Source organism: Juglans regia, chromosome 11, assembly GCF_001411555.2.
Source record: "Juglans regia cultivar Chandler chromosome 11, Walnut 2.0, whole genome shotgun sequence".
NCBI classification, from domain to species: domain Eukaryota; kingdom Viridiplantae; phylum Streptophyta; class Magnoliopsida; order Fagales; family Juglandaceae; genus Juglans; species Juglans regia.
The window spans coordinates 416,596-434,992 of NC_049911.1; the positions used below are offsets into that span (position 1 = coordinate 416,596).

At 33.5% G+C, this 18,397-nt stretch overlaps 1 protein-coding gene across 1 annotated transcript; it reads left to right on the plus strand.

Moving 5' to 3' along the window:
- Nucleotides 1-15,274: 15,274 nt before the first annotated feature.
- LOC109014147 (disease resistance protein RPV1) lies at nucleotides 15,275-17,573 on the plus strand. The gene is made up of 2 exons (XM_018996493.1): nucleotides 15,275-15,756; nucleotides 16,442-17,573. The coding sequence occupies exons 1-2, from the start codon at nucleotides 15,275-15,277 to the stop codon at nucleotides 17,571-17,573; spliced, it is 1,614 nt and encodes a 537-aa protein (XP_018852038.1).
- Nucleotides 17,574-18,397: the final 824 nt, after the last annotated feature.

The window sequence follows — 18,397 nt, forward strand, 5'->3', positions numbered from 1 at the left end:
ACAAAAAACGATATTTCCTGCTCTTTCTTTCTTGTCGTGGTAGTAGTAGTAGTAGTAATTTAATTATTATAATATTGTATAAATATTTTAAAAAAATGAAATTTATTATTAAAAATATTTTTTTATTTAAATTCCTAATTTACTCTCTTATTTTTTTTTTTAAAATATTATTTCTCTTATAATATTTTGTTATTCGTAACGACTCGAGAAATAGCATTAATTTTTCCTTTTTTAGTTTCATGCTATTAAGTATTAAGGTGAACAAATATTTATTTACGAATAACATTACTTATCAAGGCGAACAAGTATTTATTTATTTATGAATAACATTACTTACTTACTTTTGGGTAACAAATTTAATAGGGTTCTTCATAAATAATAGCACTTCTAGCTCCTAAAAAAGAGAAATTTATTTATAGTCTTGAGTAAGAGATTGTATGTACAGTTTTATTAATGAGTATAATTTTAATTTTAATTTTTTTAAAATATAATTATTTAGATTTGTATGAACAATTTCTATTTAAGAATTGCATATAGACTAATTTAAAAAAATAATAAAAAATAAAAAAGAGTTCGGAACCGTTCGTTGGTATAAGTAAAGATCGAGGAGGATGAGGTTAGGGGTCACTGGGCCCATGATTGTATCATTCATGGACTAATCGTCTTTAATGGCCCAACTCACCACAAATCTATATATTATATATTGTTAATGTTATATCTTTTTCTTTTTGAGTCGAACTATTCTGCGGTCTAAAATAATCGGTTTTATTTGATCGATGGTTATATTTTATAATTTTTTTATTTATATTTATTTAATATTTTTAAATATTTAAAAAAAATATACTAATATATTTAAAATTATTTTCTTAATTATTAAATAAAAAAATTAATTGAGCGGTCATATTTGATTAGCAAACTAGCTTTTTCCTTTCTTTTTTAATATATATCTATCCTTTATCCAATAAGTCAGAAAAATACAACTCGATCCATTACCTACAGTTCCCGGACACCAAACCAAATAGCCACTGTCACACGTACACACTGTTTGAATATATTGCTATGCGGCATAGCATGCATTGGCCACGGCTGACTTGGCACCTCCAGATCTTTCAAATTATATATGGTCCTCAATTGCATGCTCCACCATTCTCGCAGCTTGCTTGTGACACAGAATCGCTGATTCCGGCCTCCTAATTCTAATTGCAATTTAATTTGGTTCAGCTTTTCCTAACTTAGTCCACCATCTAATATGCAGATGCTATATACTGATTATCTGTTTAAAAAATAAAGAAAAATCTTATGATATGAATCATATTAATGTACGTGTTAACAAGATTTAATTGTTGACTTCTATTGCCTTTTTGTTTTTCTTACGATCCATACGTTGGTGGGTTTTTTTTTTTTTCTTTTTTTTTTTAAGATAAATTATGTTGACTAATTTGCTTTTAAAAGGCAATAATAAGTAGATCACGAGATCATAGACAATTTTATTTGGGGGTGGTTGGTTTATTTTTTAAATTCCATTTATCCTTTTCTTTTTTTGACGAGGGTGGTTGGGTTTTCTTGAAGGGAAAGTTTCAAAGAATTAAAATCAATATTTTTCTTTGTTTTTCTTTCTATGATCTAATAAATTAACTGTGACTTAATACGATAGGCCTTCTTACTTACGTACAGTAACCATGCATGCTGTTAACAGATATATATCAAGCAATACAATGGTACGTAAAGAAAGTAAAGAACAGATCCAATAAAGTGAGTATTTTTCATACTTAGAGCATTGGCAATGACCTAATGATTGCCAAGTCTAAAATTTAGTTAGAATTTTAACTTTTAGCTATAGTATTAATTTTTTACTAAATGAATCTACATTGGACTAGCTATCTTAAAGTTAAAATAATAATATAATATCATTTTTTTTTTTTACAAATACAATTTATATATTTCCTAAATCTTCATGTTTTGTAAAAATAATGTATCTACTCTATCAATATTTGCGATCAGTAGAATAAATAATGTACATGCCATGCATGTTTTACCATTCAAAGAGAGAGGGAATTGAAGAAATAATAAAATATTACTTTCCATTGTGAATAGTAGCTAGCTATGTTTGGAGAGGACTTAAGATTTACTATAGCTCAAGTCTTAAGTTTTGGACTTTTGGCTAGTCCAATGTGGAAGCTTTTTCTCACATCTAGCTAAAGTTTAGACTTGCATTAGCATTTAGCTAGTCCATTGCCAATGCTCTAATGGGGTGTGTACAGTAAGGTTTATATACACCCAAAGTACTGTTCGTACAAAGCTATGAAATGGGAGTATAAACTGTACAAGCTGTAGGGAGACTTTTAGCCAACGTTCGACTTCCTTGTAGAGAGGATTCTATTCTTGATTGGTGAGTTGATTGAGTTTTTCGTGAGATAGAATTCTGGTTGTTTTTGTTAGGCATTGTCCCATACGTGATCTCAAGTGTGGGTTGTCTATTATCACCCCACCCCCCTCAGGCACGCAAACTAAGCTACTGTTGAAGGTTCAGTTTGGTTGCAACGCCCATCAAATGGGCGTGCGATAAGGGCTTGATGAACCTATCGGCTAACTGAAGAGATGTAGGAACATGACGTGTTTGAATGAGGTCCAAGGCAACATGTTCTCGCAAAAAGTGGTAATCGATGTCGATATGTTTGCTTCGAGAATGATGGATATAATTATAGGTTAAATGAAATGGCGCTAAGGTTATCACAAAGGAGCAAGGGAGTCTTGTCTAAAGGAACGCCTAGACCACAAAGTAGAGCAGTTAACCAAGTCATCACGACAATAGTATGAGCAAGACTTCGATATTTGACTTTAGTGCTCGAGCGGGACACGGTATGCTACTTTTTGGCACTCCAGGAGATACAATTTCAACCGAAAAAAGTGTAAAAACCAGTGGTGAAGCAGCGTGTTTCTAGACATCCAGCCCAATTAGCGTCGGCAAAGGCATAGAGGTCAAGTGTGGATTTGGCAAAGAGATGAAAGTAGAGACTGGAGAATCCGCTTGACCATTTGATAATGAGCCTGGGATGGATTATGCATGTATTGAGCAACAAAATTGACACAGAAAGCCAAATCGGGAGGCGTGAGAGTGAGGTATCATAGGGCCCCAACTAGACTTCAATAGAGCTTAGGATTCGAGAAAGAATGAGAAGCTCCAAAGTCCTTAGATTTGAATGGGAGTGACAACTGGTTTACAATCTGGCATCTGAGCTCGACGTAAGATATCCAAGGCACATTGAGTCTGTGCTAGAAAAAGACCATGAGAATTATGAGTAAGTTGTATACCGAGCAAGTAATGCAAAAGTCCTAAGTCTTTCATATTAAATTCACCATGTAGAGCCTGAACAAAGTGATTCATTACTGATGCATCGGAACTAGTAAGAAGAATGACATCCACATATAAAAGGAGGAACATAGTTGCATCAAGGGATCAAAAAGAAAATAGAGAAGGGTCAGATATACAACAAGAAAAACCAAACTCAAGTAAGAAGGAACTAAAACAATCAAACCAAGCCCTTGGGGCTTATTTTAAGACATATAAAGCACAGTTTAATTTTCCAAACATGATTGGGGTAGGAAGGGTCGAGAAACCCCGACAGTTGCTCCATGAAAATAGATTCCTGAAGGTAGCCATGGAGAAAATAATTTTTTATATCTAATTGTCGAATTTCCTACCTGCACACAAGAGCAATGTATAAGACCGTTCTAAGAGTACCAAATTTAATAACTGGAGAAAATGTTTTAAGAAAATCAACACCATCTATTTGATGGTAGCCAATGGCCACCAAGCAAGCCTTAAGACAATCAAGTTCACCATGAGCATTCAGCTTAAGTTTAAAAACTCATTTATTTCAGATAATGTGCATGTCAGGGGTGCGAGGAACCAAAGTCCAGGTATTATTTTTCTCCAAAACAGTAATCTCCTCATGCATGGCACGATTCCATACTCATGGCTGAAGGCAGCACATATGTTTTTAGGTACCTGTGGCAAGGACAAAGTAGTGTGTAAGTTGGCATACTTGGGATTGGGTTTTCAAATAAATGCTTGAAGACGAGTGAGCATTCAGTGAGATAGTGAGGGTCTGGGACAGTGGAGAGATGAGGATCTATGGGTGATGTCATGGTGGTCGAAGAACTATCCGTTAAAGAAGTGGAAAGAGGAGATGATGATGACTGAGATGGTGCAATGGGAATTTCAATAGACAGGGTAGAAGGAGCTTGGGCTCCTGGGAATGCAACCTAAGGAGAAGAGACATTAGCAAGAGTAGAAGGAAAATTAGTTGCAAAATTGGAGGCATCTTACAAATGAGGCATAGTCATATGGCATGTAGTAAAAGAGTCCAACCATTCTGTAAAGACAGAGATGGTGCCTGGGAGGTGGGATTGAGCATGAAGGTTGGCAAAATTTTTGAAAGGGAATTCATTTTCATAAAAAACAATATGTCATGATACAAACATTCTTCTGCCTGGTGGATAAAAACATTTATAGCCTTTATGTTTGCTACTATAACCCATAAACACACATGGTAAGGATTTAGGATCAAATTTATTAGTTTTCTTCGACCAGAGATAAGGAAAGTATTTGGATCCAAAAACACGTAGAGAAAGATAATCAGGGCGTTGACCATATAATCTAAAGTAGGCAAAGTCATTACCAAAAGTGGAAGAGGGTGTTCCATTGATTAAGAACACATCGGTAGAAAAAGCTTCCACCCAAAAATGTTTAAGCATACTACTGTGAGAGAGCATTGTAAGAATGAGTTCCCGAATATTTCGGTGACATCTTTTGGCGATGCCATTTTGTTCCAGGGTGTAAGGACAAGACATCTGATGTAGAATACCTTGATCCTTAAGAAAATGAGCAAAAAGATTGCTAGAAAACTCATTGCCATCATCAAATTGAAACACCTTAATTCATGTAGAGAATTAACAAGAGACATATTTCATAAAGACACAAAAGGAATCATAGAAATCAAGTTTATTTTTTAAGAGAATAAGCCAAATGAAAAGGCTAAAATCATCAATCAAAACAGTATATTACAAAAATTTGTCCAATGATTATACTGGGGCAGGGCCCCAAAGATCACACTGTACAAGGTAAACCATACTTATTGTCTGATGAAGAAATAAAAGGTAAACGACTAAATTTACCAATTTGACAACTATCACAACTAGAAGAATTATTTTTGCCAACTACTTTTATTAAACCAAGTGACTGTAAAACATCAACTGCTGCAGGTTGAGGGTGGCCAAGCCATTGATCCACAAATTTGGATTGACAGCTTGAAAATGAGTTGAAAATAAGACTTGGTGTGGAGCTTGAATGGTGTAAAGGTTACCCTTCTTATGGCCCCTCAGCAAAACGTGGTTGGTTGCATGATCCTGCATTAGAAGTCATATGAACCGAGGCTCCAGTGTCGATCATCCACTCGTGGTCGGTGGAGTTGTGGATGGTAAGAGCTGCAAGAGCTTCAGGAATCTCAGTGTCTTGAAAAGCTTTGTCAAAGTGGTGCCAGCATTTAAGGGCGTGATGTCCAAATTTGTTGCAAATTTGACACTATGGAGGGCCACCATTGGCAGCAATGTGAAGTTTTCACTAGAACCACAATTATTTTAATGAGAAAAACCTTTGCCTTTTGAGGAGAAGTTCTGGTTAGTGTTACAACAGCCTCATTTGTGGTTGACGTAATTAGACCCCTTTTGTTTGTTACCATAGAAAGCCACATGATTACTTAGTTCAGTGGCATGAAGTTTGTGGCGAATATCAAAGCTTCACAACAGAGGCACAACTTTAGCATAAGAGGGCATTAGAGGTTTGAGCATGGCAGTAGTGAAACCTTCATATTGAGCTTCAAGACTATTGAGTAAGGAGAAAACATTCTCTTTATCTTCCACAAGTTTTCCAATCCCAACAAGATTATCACAAAGACGGTTAAATTTATGTAAGTAGTCGTCTAAGGAGAGTTCAGGGGACTTACACATATAGGAGAGTTAGTGACGCAATTGAAATGCACGTTCTTGAGAGGATTGTGCATCAGCGTCATGAAGTGTTGTCCAAGTTTTTGCAACTGAGTCAATGCCAATGACGAGACCATGAGCCTCTTCAGTGAGAGTTCCAATAAGACATCCTCTAAGTAATCGATCAAATTGCTTCCAGTTAGGATGAGCAGGACTCGATGCCTTATGTCCATCATTAGAGCCTTCAGGATCATAAATGAAAGGAGCAGGAATTGATCTTGTGCCAGTGAGAACACCAACAAGGTCCTGGCTTTCTACCAAGATTAAAAATCGCTCATGTTAGAAGGGATAATTCTCATAGTTTAAGCGAAGGTTAACAAAGTTTTCAACATTAAAGGAGGGATAACCCATGTGCTCAAAGTTAATGAAGAGATCAAAATGAGTGAAGAAAAATAGGAGGAAACATCGTTAGCCTTTCCTAGCTCTTGATATCATAAAAAAAAAGAAGAAGTAAAGAACAAATCAAATAAAGTGAGTATTTTTCATCATAATGGGGATTTGTATAGCATGGGTTTATATACACCCAAAGTGTTCATATAAAGTTAGGAAATGAAAGTATATACTGTATAAGCTGTATGGAGACTTTTACCCAACATTCGACTTCCTTATAGTGAGGATTCTATTCTTGATGGCTTAGTTGATTGAGCTTTTTCTAGGATAGAATCATAGTTGCCTTTATGAGCGTTGTCCCATGCATGATCTCAGGTGTGGGCTGTCTGTTATCAGTACATAGTTAATTCATACTCGTAGGATCGAGTTTTATATATATATATATATATATCTGCTTATATATAAAGTGCGAATGAGGTGTGAACAGTGTTTTCGTCTAACATTTTTTCATCTCATTTTGCCCCTGCTTGTATCCCAAATTTTCGTTCTGCCCAGTGTATTCCCTCTCCCCTTACGTTTATCTCGGCTCCTCCCAGCCACAGCAGCCCACCGCCGCTCGTCACCAACCACCACCGCACGAGCTCCCCTTTCCACTTGTGACCACCTCTCACGGACCCAGCCTCCACGAGTCTCTCTCTCCCCCACCCGAAATAGCTTCCCTCTCTCACGAATTCGCCCTCCTCAACCCCACACCTCCGTGAGACACCATCCCACCAAACCGAGCCCCTCATGGCAGTCCGTCTTCCCCCACTCGAGCCCCTTCTCTCCTCTCGGGTTCCTCACTTCGCACGACGGTGGCGCCGCCGTCTTCAGCCTCCAACTCCACCGAGCACCACCAATGGTCTCCCCTGACCTCCCCCTTCCTCCTCCCCGTAGCTCCTCCCTAGGCCACGCACGAAACCCACAGGTTTCTCCCCCTAGCGCAACCGTTAGCAGTTCCCACAGCTACCGCACCACCACCAGAAGCTCCTCCTCCCACTAAAGACCTCCCCTAGCCACCCCCATGCCCAGCCCAGCCACCCAGCTCCCCCACGCTCTCTCTCTCTCTCACGGGTGTTCCTCCACCTCACGCTCTCTCACTCTCTCTCACGTGTTTCTCTTCTTCTAATGTCAATAATAGATCAAATAAAATAATCAAATCTGCAGTTTTTATGAATTTTTTTTTCTATAGATACATTATCAAAATTTATTTATTTATTTTATTTATTAATTTTTACAATATACTATATATCAGTTTATCTATTTTTTCTTCATATCATTTAAATATTATATTTTTTAATAAAAAATCAATAACAAAAGAGAGAAATTAATTTAAAAGGTTTATAATGATAAATAATTTCCTCTCCATAATTCATGTAACAAAATACAAAATAAGGAATCAAATATACATATAAAAAAAAAAGTTACATTTGAAAGAATCTCTTTATATTTTAAAAAAATTATATTATAGTGGAGAGCTAAACTACATCCTATCTATTACTTTATAAAAAATGCTAATCACCGAATGTAGGTCTTGAATTTGTGTTCCAATTCATTTTCTATTTTACTTAGTGATGTTGTGAATTTTTTTATTTTCCAAAAAATATTTAAGAATATAAAAAAATGAATAAAAAAAAATTAAAAAACTTTTTTCTACCTTTCTCGATAGGTTCTCGAGCTACATCCCTCGGGGATATACCATTACTCTTACTTTATTGGATTCATTTTTTTGGTTTCCTCATTTTATCGAATGGTGAGTCCACGGCCTAGAGCTATTGGAATCATCTTCGTTTTTTATTTTTATTTTTTTTAAAAGAAGAAATATCTGCTTCAAATTTTATATTCTTCACTTTGATTTTAATTCAACCTAAACGATGCATGCCCACATTAATTATTTCCTGCACTTAATTCACTTCAACGCATATTAGAAACCAATTTTTATTTTTTTCTTAAAAAAATAAAAGAAAAGAAAAGAAAAACGAAATATAGATATCTTTTGATTGGATTCGATGACTCATAATTTCATACAATAGAAGTATAGAATCCCACCAAATGACCAAACAGTTAACTTAAATAACATCTTAAGAAGGGAAAGTATTTCCAAATGATTTATAAATTTTTCTTTTTTTATTTTTAAATAATAAATTTAACTTATTATATAAATTTATAAATTTATTTCAAAGAAAATTTCTACGTAGTTGTCCTACTTCTTAGGAGCTATCATTTCTACGGCATAATCCCACCTACTTTAAGCAATTATTTATTGCAAAAAATATAAAATCATACCAAATAATACAATAAATACCTTAAAATAAATTTGACATATTAAAATAACTTATTAAAGTCTGTAGAAATAATGAAATATTATTTCCAATTTTTCAGCACGCAGACATTGAAGAGAGAGGGAGGGACAAAAAAATAGTAATAATTCATTTCTTTCTTGAATTCTCTTATTTTTGAGTGATAGCGATAATTTTTTTTAGCAGTGAGTAGGATAGTGATAATTGATAAATTTACTTTTGTAAGTAAATAAATAAATAAAGTATGCAGGATTCATGAAGGGAGTAGAGCTTTGATATAAAAGAGATAACTCACAGGACGATCAACATCTGAAATACACGATACACAGTGAGCCACCGATGCACGCAGTCAATCTCAAGGGATGCCGAAGCACTGTTTTTAATTTCGTACTGTACCTGCCGGTACGGCCAAAATTTTTCTTATCGGCCCAGTGGCTGGTACAAGTATCCTATGTGTTTCGTACTGGCCTGTATTTTGGCCTATACCGGCCGATATTTTGGCCTTAAATTTTTTTTTTTCATTTTTTTAAACTACAAACTTGTTTTTTGACCTACAATTCAGATTAGACTATTTATAGTTTATATATATGTATTTATATATAATTTATTCGTATATAGACTATTATTTTGGAATATAATTTATATATATTTATATATATAATTTATTCATATATCGACTATCCCGAAACGGTACCGATATCGAAATATTTCGTTCTAGTGCATTGACCGATACACCATCCGGTACGGTATTCCAAACATTGCACCGAAGGCCTCCCACATCTCAGATTGGCAACATCTCCTTCACCTTGAAGTTCCACTACATGTCCTGTACAAATTGTAATAAAACAACTAGATATTGCAACGAAAAATTTGTGTGCTATAATTGCAAAAACATGAGCAACTCTTAGCCACGGTAAATAATTTTATCTAATCATTTTAAATGATCATTCCTTACATGATAAATATAACATAGTAATTGTTAAAATTATGCAATTATTAATATTCTCATTAATTTTAGCTGACGAGTCTATCTAGAAGTAGAGGAAGATACTGGATGTATAGCGGTTGTTATCTTTTGACTGATAGCAAAAGAAATATTGAATTGTACAACTATTGATCTTTTCAAACAAACAGGCGAGGTAGAATATTTAATGCATTATGTCTTTATATTTTTTTATTATTACAAGAGTACCTACCATATTTAGCGAATATTGTAACTACAGTTTTAGAAAATAAATGGATTATGTACTTGGGCACAGAAATGAATCAACATGGACAATTGCGCTAGAATAAACTCAACATACTCTCTGTCCATCCTATAAATCAAACTACGTCATAAATACTCAAAATCTCTTCTTCTTAAACTTCTCATTGTTGTGATTATATACGTAAATATTAAGACACTAAATTGTATGTAAAGTCTATACTTCATTCTTCACTTTATATATTTTGTTTCATTTTTGTTTAAATTTCTTTTCTCACCTTCTCATTTACTATTTTATATATATATATATTTTATATTTATCAATTGGGTATACGTACAGCGCACGTTGTTTTTGCTCGTGTGTGTATATATATATATATCCTCCTAATACTTAAAAGCATGTATAAGATCTACAGTAGTGAATAGTTGTTAATAGTCATCTCCGTCCAGCGACCTCTTTTTGATTTCTCGTTGCTTTCTCTGAAATTTCTTTCTTTTTAGTCAGGATTTTATTCTTCTTCGTTGAGTTAGAAACATCTTGACATTGATCTATTTTCATAGTGCGACAGTTAAAATATTTGGCCTCTTCATACAAGAGATGGAATGCAACGTCTCTTGCTTTTCCACCATCTGCAGAACAACTTTCATACTCAACTGGAGGAAGAAAAAAAAAATTCGTGCTATTTGAGATTTTTCTCGCCGTTGGTATGCAATTCTCTTCTGATTTCACCTCTGGCTTCTGCATCTTGTTTTTCTTTTTCCGTTTCTCGCATGGTTTTTTTCTTTTTACACCTCAACAACGTAAATCTATTTCTTCTTCCTTTCCGATTTTTCCCGTGTGGTTGCTTCTTCGTTTCAGATTTATTCTTCAATCTCTGTTTTGTTTTTCGATTTATTTTCGCATCTCTGTTTTTTTTCTTCTTCATTTTTTTCTTATTCGAAGACAAAGAGGGAGAGACAAGTGCAGTGAGAAATGGGTTTCTGGGTGCAAATCGCAGTGTGCGACAGAGAGGGAAAGGGAACTTCGTGGTGGCTGGGTCCGCTAGAGGTTGTCATCGGTGTCAACTGGTGGAGGTGCAGTGGCCTGGGTGGCTGCCTACGGCCGCGGAACTGCACACAAATGGGTTAAACCCATTTCGGTTCGGTTTCCGCAAGGGAGAGGGAGGGCTGCGCGTGGGGGACTTCGATGGTGGCTGGGTTGGTCGCCGGCTTGAGGGGAACTCGTCGGTGGTGGTCGTGAGGTTCGGTGGCCGCGTACGGCGGTGCAATATGAGATAAATGGGAGAAACCCATTTCGGTTCTGTTTCAGTGGGGGAGAGCGACGGCTGAACGTGGGGGACATTGGTGGTGCCAGGGTTGCTCGTCGGCGTGAGGGGAACACGCCGGTAGTGGCGGTGATGATGGCCAGGGCTCGGCGGCACCGGGTTGCGCTGGAGGAGAACCGGCAGTGCGGAAGAATAGCATAGAAGAGAGAGAAAAATTAGGAAATTTTTTTTTTCCTACAAAATTACTATAAAATCACTTAAAAAAATATATATATATCTTCCTATATTTTACAATTTCTCATCTGAAAAAGATTAAATAGTAATAAATTCCTTTTTTTTTCTTTCTTTTTTTACAACTTTGCTTTGTCTTTACTATAATATTACATTGTTGAATTTTTTACATAGGTTGAGCTCCGTGACGTTGAAAGTGAAAACAAAATATCTCAACGACTAACTACTTATGAGAGTGCTGAAAGTATGGATCCTTTAACTTTTTAGTTTCGTATTGTGAATTAATAACTCAAAATTATCAACTGTCATTGTTGGAATATTAATGGTTGATGCTTGGAGATCATACACATTTCTTACTTGTCTTAAATAATATAATCTGCTTCTCTGATTTTAGGATCTTTTAAATTAATTATTTAATGTTAACACTTGAAGAGATAGTAGATAGTTGAATACTAGCTCAATAATTGTTTTCCATGGACTTTGAGCTATTTCTAACTCATAAAATATTCAAATATGAATTCTAAAAGTGGATCTACCACATTTATTTTCTCAAAAAAAAAAAAAACCCATCTCATCTCACATTTACATCTAAACATATGCTAAGATAAATCATATAAATGCAAGATGATATTTGTTATAACTTATATTGAATCCACAGGTATATACACGTGATACCACATCTAAAATTATAATTTCGAATTAATCTTAAAATAATATTATATTTTAATTAATGAAATATCATTGCTTAAAACATTCACTAACGATATTTTATTTAATTAGTTCCACCAGTCTTAGTTGATTTTACACTATAATTTTGCTTCTTTTATAATTCCAAAATAAACAGAATAAGTTTGCCATTTGAAAAATGACATCAATACTTACAGTGTTACCCATATAATTATACGTAATCAATTATTGAAATGTTGAAAATTTTAAAAATTGAAATTTGAATTAAAGAATTTGATAAAATAGAGTACATACTCAATAAAAATAATATTGTGCATAAAGTTGTACTCTAAAAGATGCTTGAAAAAAAAAATTGTGAATAATAGTAAGAAAGTTTGTAAATAGTAGAGAAGTAGTTTTGGATTAAGTAATTATTGGATTTTAAGAAATGAAACATAACAGTTGAATAAAAAATATTATAAAATTAAAATATTTTTAATTTAAAAGAACACAATTTTCAATCAGATTAAGTTTTGCGATGATAATAAATAAAGCACAAGGAGTTACATAAATTTAAAAACATTTGATCTTCGATATTCAAATAGGGAGTTACATAAATTTTCTTTTTTATACCCTAAATTCAACAAATATTACAAATTACCATTAGAACATTTTTAAAACAGATCTAAGATCGTATGGTTTTCTTGTTTAGTTGTTAATTTTAATATGTTAATACATCTGGTTTTGATATTTCATTTATTTAGTCAGTTAGAAATATAAAATTCTATACTCATAATAATATCTTTTACATAAGCCAGTACTCTTTCAAATTATAAACTGGCCCATTTTATAAATTAATAATATTATTATTAGATGTAAACACTACATTTATATTTGTTCACCATACTTTATTTATTCTATATTAACATGCTTCTAAATCTTTCATAACCATGCTTAGATTCCAAATTTATTTCATGTAGAAACATTTACCTTATATCTAAAATATTGTAAAATTATGTTCAACCAAAAAATAGATTATACAATTAGGTACAGATTTAGATTAACTCTAAAAACAAAGTCACAAAAACTTCAATGTTCTCTCCATAAATGCTGTGAATGAGGAGAACACACCACTTTGAATCTATAGCCCGCAAACTTTACTTCCAATAACGAAAGAAACAATTATATAATATTTAGTCATTTCAGAAACAAACTGTAATATAAATTTGAAACATAAACCTTTACTTTCCAAACTTGCTTAAACGTATAGTTTGTTTAAATTTATTGTTATTTGATTAGTAATTTCTAATTAGAATTAGTTATATTATCTTCATAGTTATATATATAAAAAAAATGCTACTCATCGTCATCGACAGTTGGATTCCGATTGAGTTCAGTATTTTTTAATAATATTATAATTTTTTAAAATATATATATATTTAAAAGTATAAAAAAGAATCAATAAAAAAAAAGAAATAAAAAAGTCTTTTTGCCCGACCGTCTCGTGCTACGCCCACGGCATATATATTATAGAGAAATACTATGCATCAGCCCCACACCAGCACACACTTCACATCATTTTTTTTTTTTTTTTCACTCAATAAGTTGAGTGTGTGCTGATGTGGAGCTGATGCAAATATTTTTCCTATATTATATACTTCTCATGGCACATGCAATGTGATCATAGCTAGCCAGCCAGGCTATCTTCATTATCGCAAGCTGGTCACCCCGATTAATTTAATAAACACGTACTTTTGACCTAACCATTCGACAAGGACCACACACTCTTTTTTATATATATATATATATATATATATATATATATATATATATATATATCTTTTCTATGAATAAAAGTGGTTAGGGGTTAATAAATGGTACTTTTTCTTCAAATTTTATTTTTCCATTCTGTCTTTACTTTTTCTCCAACCTTTTTTCCATTTTATCCCTCTTTATTCTTTCTTTTTCCATTTTTATCCTTGTCATTGCATTTCTCCAAATTTTATTTTCTCATTTTGTCCTTGCTTTTTTTCCAATTTTTTTTTTCCATTTTTATTCTTCTCATTGCATTTCTTCTTCCATAATATAATATAATATAATATAATAAAAAGAGCTTATACGTACATAAACAGTGATTTTTCACCAATTTTTATTTTCCCATTTTGTCCTTCTTTGATCATGCTTTTTCTCTATTTTTTTCCCATTTTATCCCTCTTTATTCTTACTTTTCCTGTTTTATCCTTGTCATTGCATTTCTTCTATTTAAAAAATTATGTTTTATCATTTTATTTTATAATTTTCTTAATACAAATTATTAAACAACTTATTTGAACTAATCTATTATTCTTATAATCGACCCCAATAAATGTAAATAATTTGGAATCATTTTTATAACGATCTTCTATTATTTTATTCAAATTTTATTTACTTATCTCATTCTCTTTGGGGACAAGAGGAACATCTTCACTATTTTTATTTATTTATTATGAATATGTGTTATTTTGTTTGTGGGAAATGAAATAAGTATTTCAAATTGTATAATCTTTTTTTTTTTTAATGAATCATTCTTCCTATTTTTTATATTTATCTTATTTTATTTTTATCTTGATGATGCAAATGCTCTAAATTCATTCCATATAGGAGCAACCGCCTTATTTACAACATATAACAAATCAAACTTCTAAAAAAGAATTGATCATTCAACTCACTCCAGACATGGATCAATAGAAACAATAACGCTACAAAAAATTCAGTACCGTTTCCATTCATGATGTTGAAGAAATAACAACATAGCTCTTGAATGAATGCATCCTCCAAACTACACAACAACCACTTTGATAGTCCTATAAAATATTTACATTCTATGCACAATTTTTTTAAAATAAAAACTATAATTTCACTTCTTATATGTTGCTTATTTTACTAAAGAGGAATTCAAAATGGTTTTCAGCATTTTCTTTTTTTTATATATATATTTTTTATTTTATTTTATTCTTATTAAATTAATTAAAATATTCTACTTGTACATTATATATTTATTATAAAAAAATAAAATAATAGAATAAAATTAATAAGTGAAGCGTCGTGCGTAGCATGATTATAAGTAAATTATTCATGTAAGTAAATGTGCGCGTGTACTAGCTCTATGTAAGTTTCCAATATTCGATTCCACCAGCAATCAAAGAAACTCCCCAATGTCTTCATCATCTTCTTCAACACTTCCATGGAAACACGATGTTTTCCTCAGTTTCCATGGCGAGGACACCCGCAAAGCTTTTACTGATCATCTATACGTTAGTTTAAAAAAGAAAGGTATTATTGCCTTCAGGGACGATGAAAAACTCGAGCGGGGAACGTTCATAGCTCCGGAGCTCTTAAAAGCAATAGAAGAATCCAAGCATGCGGTCGTCGTTCTCTCACCAAACTACGCTTCTTCGAGGTGGTGCTTGATTGAACTCGCCAAGATCGTTGAATGCATGAAAAAGACAGGGTTGACAGTTCTACCTGTTTTCTACCATGTGGATCCCGCTGATGTGCGGAAACAGGCAGGTAGTTTTGCAAAAGACTTCGTCAAACATGAACAAGATCCCAGAATTACAAATGAGGATTTGCAAACCTGGAAAGCTGCTTTGCAAGATGTGGGCTATATCTCAGGATGGCCCTTAGATATATATCGGTAATCATTTCATTTTGTTCCTATTAGAACAAAGATAATTTTGCAGAATTTTGGGAAATCGTTCTGTTTTTATTTTTCAAGTTATCTACCATTTTGGTTACTTTCAACGCAGATCAACTCTATCGTGCAATAGTCAACTTGATTTCTTTTTTCTTAAGAACTATAAGTTTCCATGGCGAAGCTTGATACTCCTAATTAATTGTTATGTCATCTCTATCAAGAAATAGTCAACAAGAGATTTGTTATGTCTTTTATGATTAAGGGGAAACCAGCTTGGAATTAAACAAACGTAAGAAAATACAAGAGATGTAAACTCATTAATGAACCGTACTTGCAGTAGACAGGAAACACAACAGCTCTCAAGAAGACCATATGTTTGTACTTTTGGTCGATCCGAGCAGATTTCCTTCCTTCTAAACATGAGAACCAAATAATTATTCAACACACTATCACTTCTCTCTCTCTCTCTCTTTTTGGTGGCCTTTCTCGTTTGGGATGTTATTTTCCATGGCCAATAGGGCCGTGTAAAGTGAAAAGAAAAATATGATCCCAAGTATTTAGAATTCTGAATTCCTATTTCTATAGTAAGGTTATAAATTTATTATATAAAGTTATCTGATATTCAGAGAAAACATTATATATATATGTCATCAAAATTATTGCCGTGATGATCCCTTCTTTACAGGTATGAATCAACGATTATTGCAGAGATCATTGCGACCGTAAATAGGGATGCAGGTAATAGCCAACTTTCGAGTGTTAATTCCAGGGACCATGTTGGAATAGAATTACGTGCGGAGAAAGTGATGGATTTACTGAACATGGTGAAGGATGAAGTTCGGTTTATAGGGATATCTGGGTTGGGTGGAGTGGGCAAAACCACCTTGGCAAAACTCATTTGTGACAGAATTTCATATAAATTTGAAGCTTATAGCTTTATTTATAATATCAGGGAAGAAGCCGAAAGACATGGTCTAGTTTATTTACAAAGAAAACTTCTTTCGGACATCCTTATCATGGAGAGAGAAACAGTAGGAAATGTATGGAATGATCATGCAGTGACAAAAAATATGGGGAGTCGACTACGTGGGAGAAAGGTTCTTATTATTTTGGACGATGTGAATAAAGCAAGTCAACTAGAAGCATTAGCAGGGGAGCATGAGTGGTTTGGAAAAGGGAGCAGGGTAATTGTAACTGGTAGAGACAAACAGCTGTTGACAAGCAATAAAGTGCAAGCTATATATACGGTAAGTGGATTAGATTCTGATGAAGCACTGCAACTTTTTAGTCGGAAAGCCTTCGGGAAATCCTATCCCGAACAAAATTATTTGAGTCTATCCATCGATTTTGTAAATTATGCAGACGGCCTTCCTCTAGCTCTAAAAGTTCTGGGTTCCTCCTTGTTTGGTAAATCGACAGATATATGGGAAATTTCAAGGGATCAACTCAAATCCAATCCTGATAGAGAAATTTTTGATATACTGGAAATAGGTTTTGAGAAACTGGGGGATATGGAGAAAAAATTATTCTTGGACATTGCATGTTTCTTCAGAGGAGAGGACACAAATAGCATAAAGGATATACTAAAAGGTTTAGGTTACCTTCCAGATTGCAAAAAAAATATAGATGTACTTGTGGACAAATCTCTCATAAGCGTCGTTGGGAGAAAACTGTGGATGCATGACTTGCTACAAGAAATGGGCCAAAATATAGTTCGTCGTGAATTTCCGGAAGATCCTGGCAAGCATAGTAGGTTGTGGCTCTGGGAAGATGTGATTTCTGTATTGAAGAATGCTGAGGTACTGATCACAGGTTGAATTATTATTAGTGTATATATAGTCAAAAGGGCAATTTGTCGGCGTCACATAAACGCCAGCAATTGGACAATAAACGCCGGTAATATTTTTACCGGCGTTTGTTTCCTGGCACAACCCAAGCGCCGGCACCTAAGGGTCGGGAATATTATTTGCCGACATTTATGTAAACGCCACCATCCCATTTTTGGATACTGACGTTTTGTTTATGATGTTGCTGACCTTTTTAAATGCCGGCAATTAACTAGTTCCTTTCCAACTTTTTTTTTCACCGGCGTGTATAAGTGTCGTTAATATTTGTTTCAGCCGACGTTTAGTTACTGACACTTACAAATGTTAGTAATTATTTTTTAATTTACTGACGTATATAAACGTTAGTAAATATTTTTTATACTTGCATTTTGTAGATAATGCTACCGACATTTACAAATGCCAATAATCATTTATTATTTTACTGACGTCTATAAACGACTGTAAATTATTTTCGTATTGACATTTTGAAAAATATTATCCGCATTTACAAATGCCAATAATTAGGTAGTTATTTTGTTAACATCAAAATAAGCACCCACCAATCGAGGTAGTTTATTTTATCGACGTCTACAAGCGTCGGCAAATATTTATACTCCCGTACCGTTCTAGAATATTTTATTGACACTTACAAATGTCAAAAAAGTAATTAGTCGATTATTTATTTTTCGATAATCATGAATAAATGTAGTTTTATTTTATTGACGTCTACACGTGCCAATAAATTTCTTTAGTCCCAGCATTTGGAGACTGGATTCTCAACACTTACAAATGCCAATAATTAAACATTATTTTAC

Excerpts from the sequence above, each read along its gene's own strand:
- LOC109014147 (XM_018996493.1), top strand. The coding sequence starts at position 15,275 with ATGTCTTCATCATCTTCTTCAACACTTCCATGGAAACACGATGTTTTC. Across the intron at positions 15,757-16,441 it reads TGGCCCTTAGATATATATCG|GTATGAATCAACGATTATTG; the intron begins GTAATCATTTCA and ends CCTTCTTTACAG.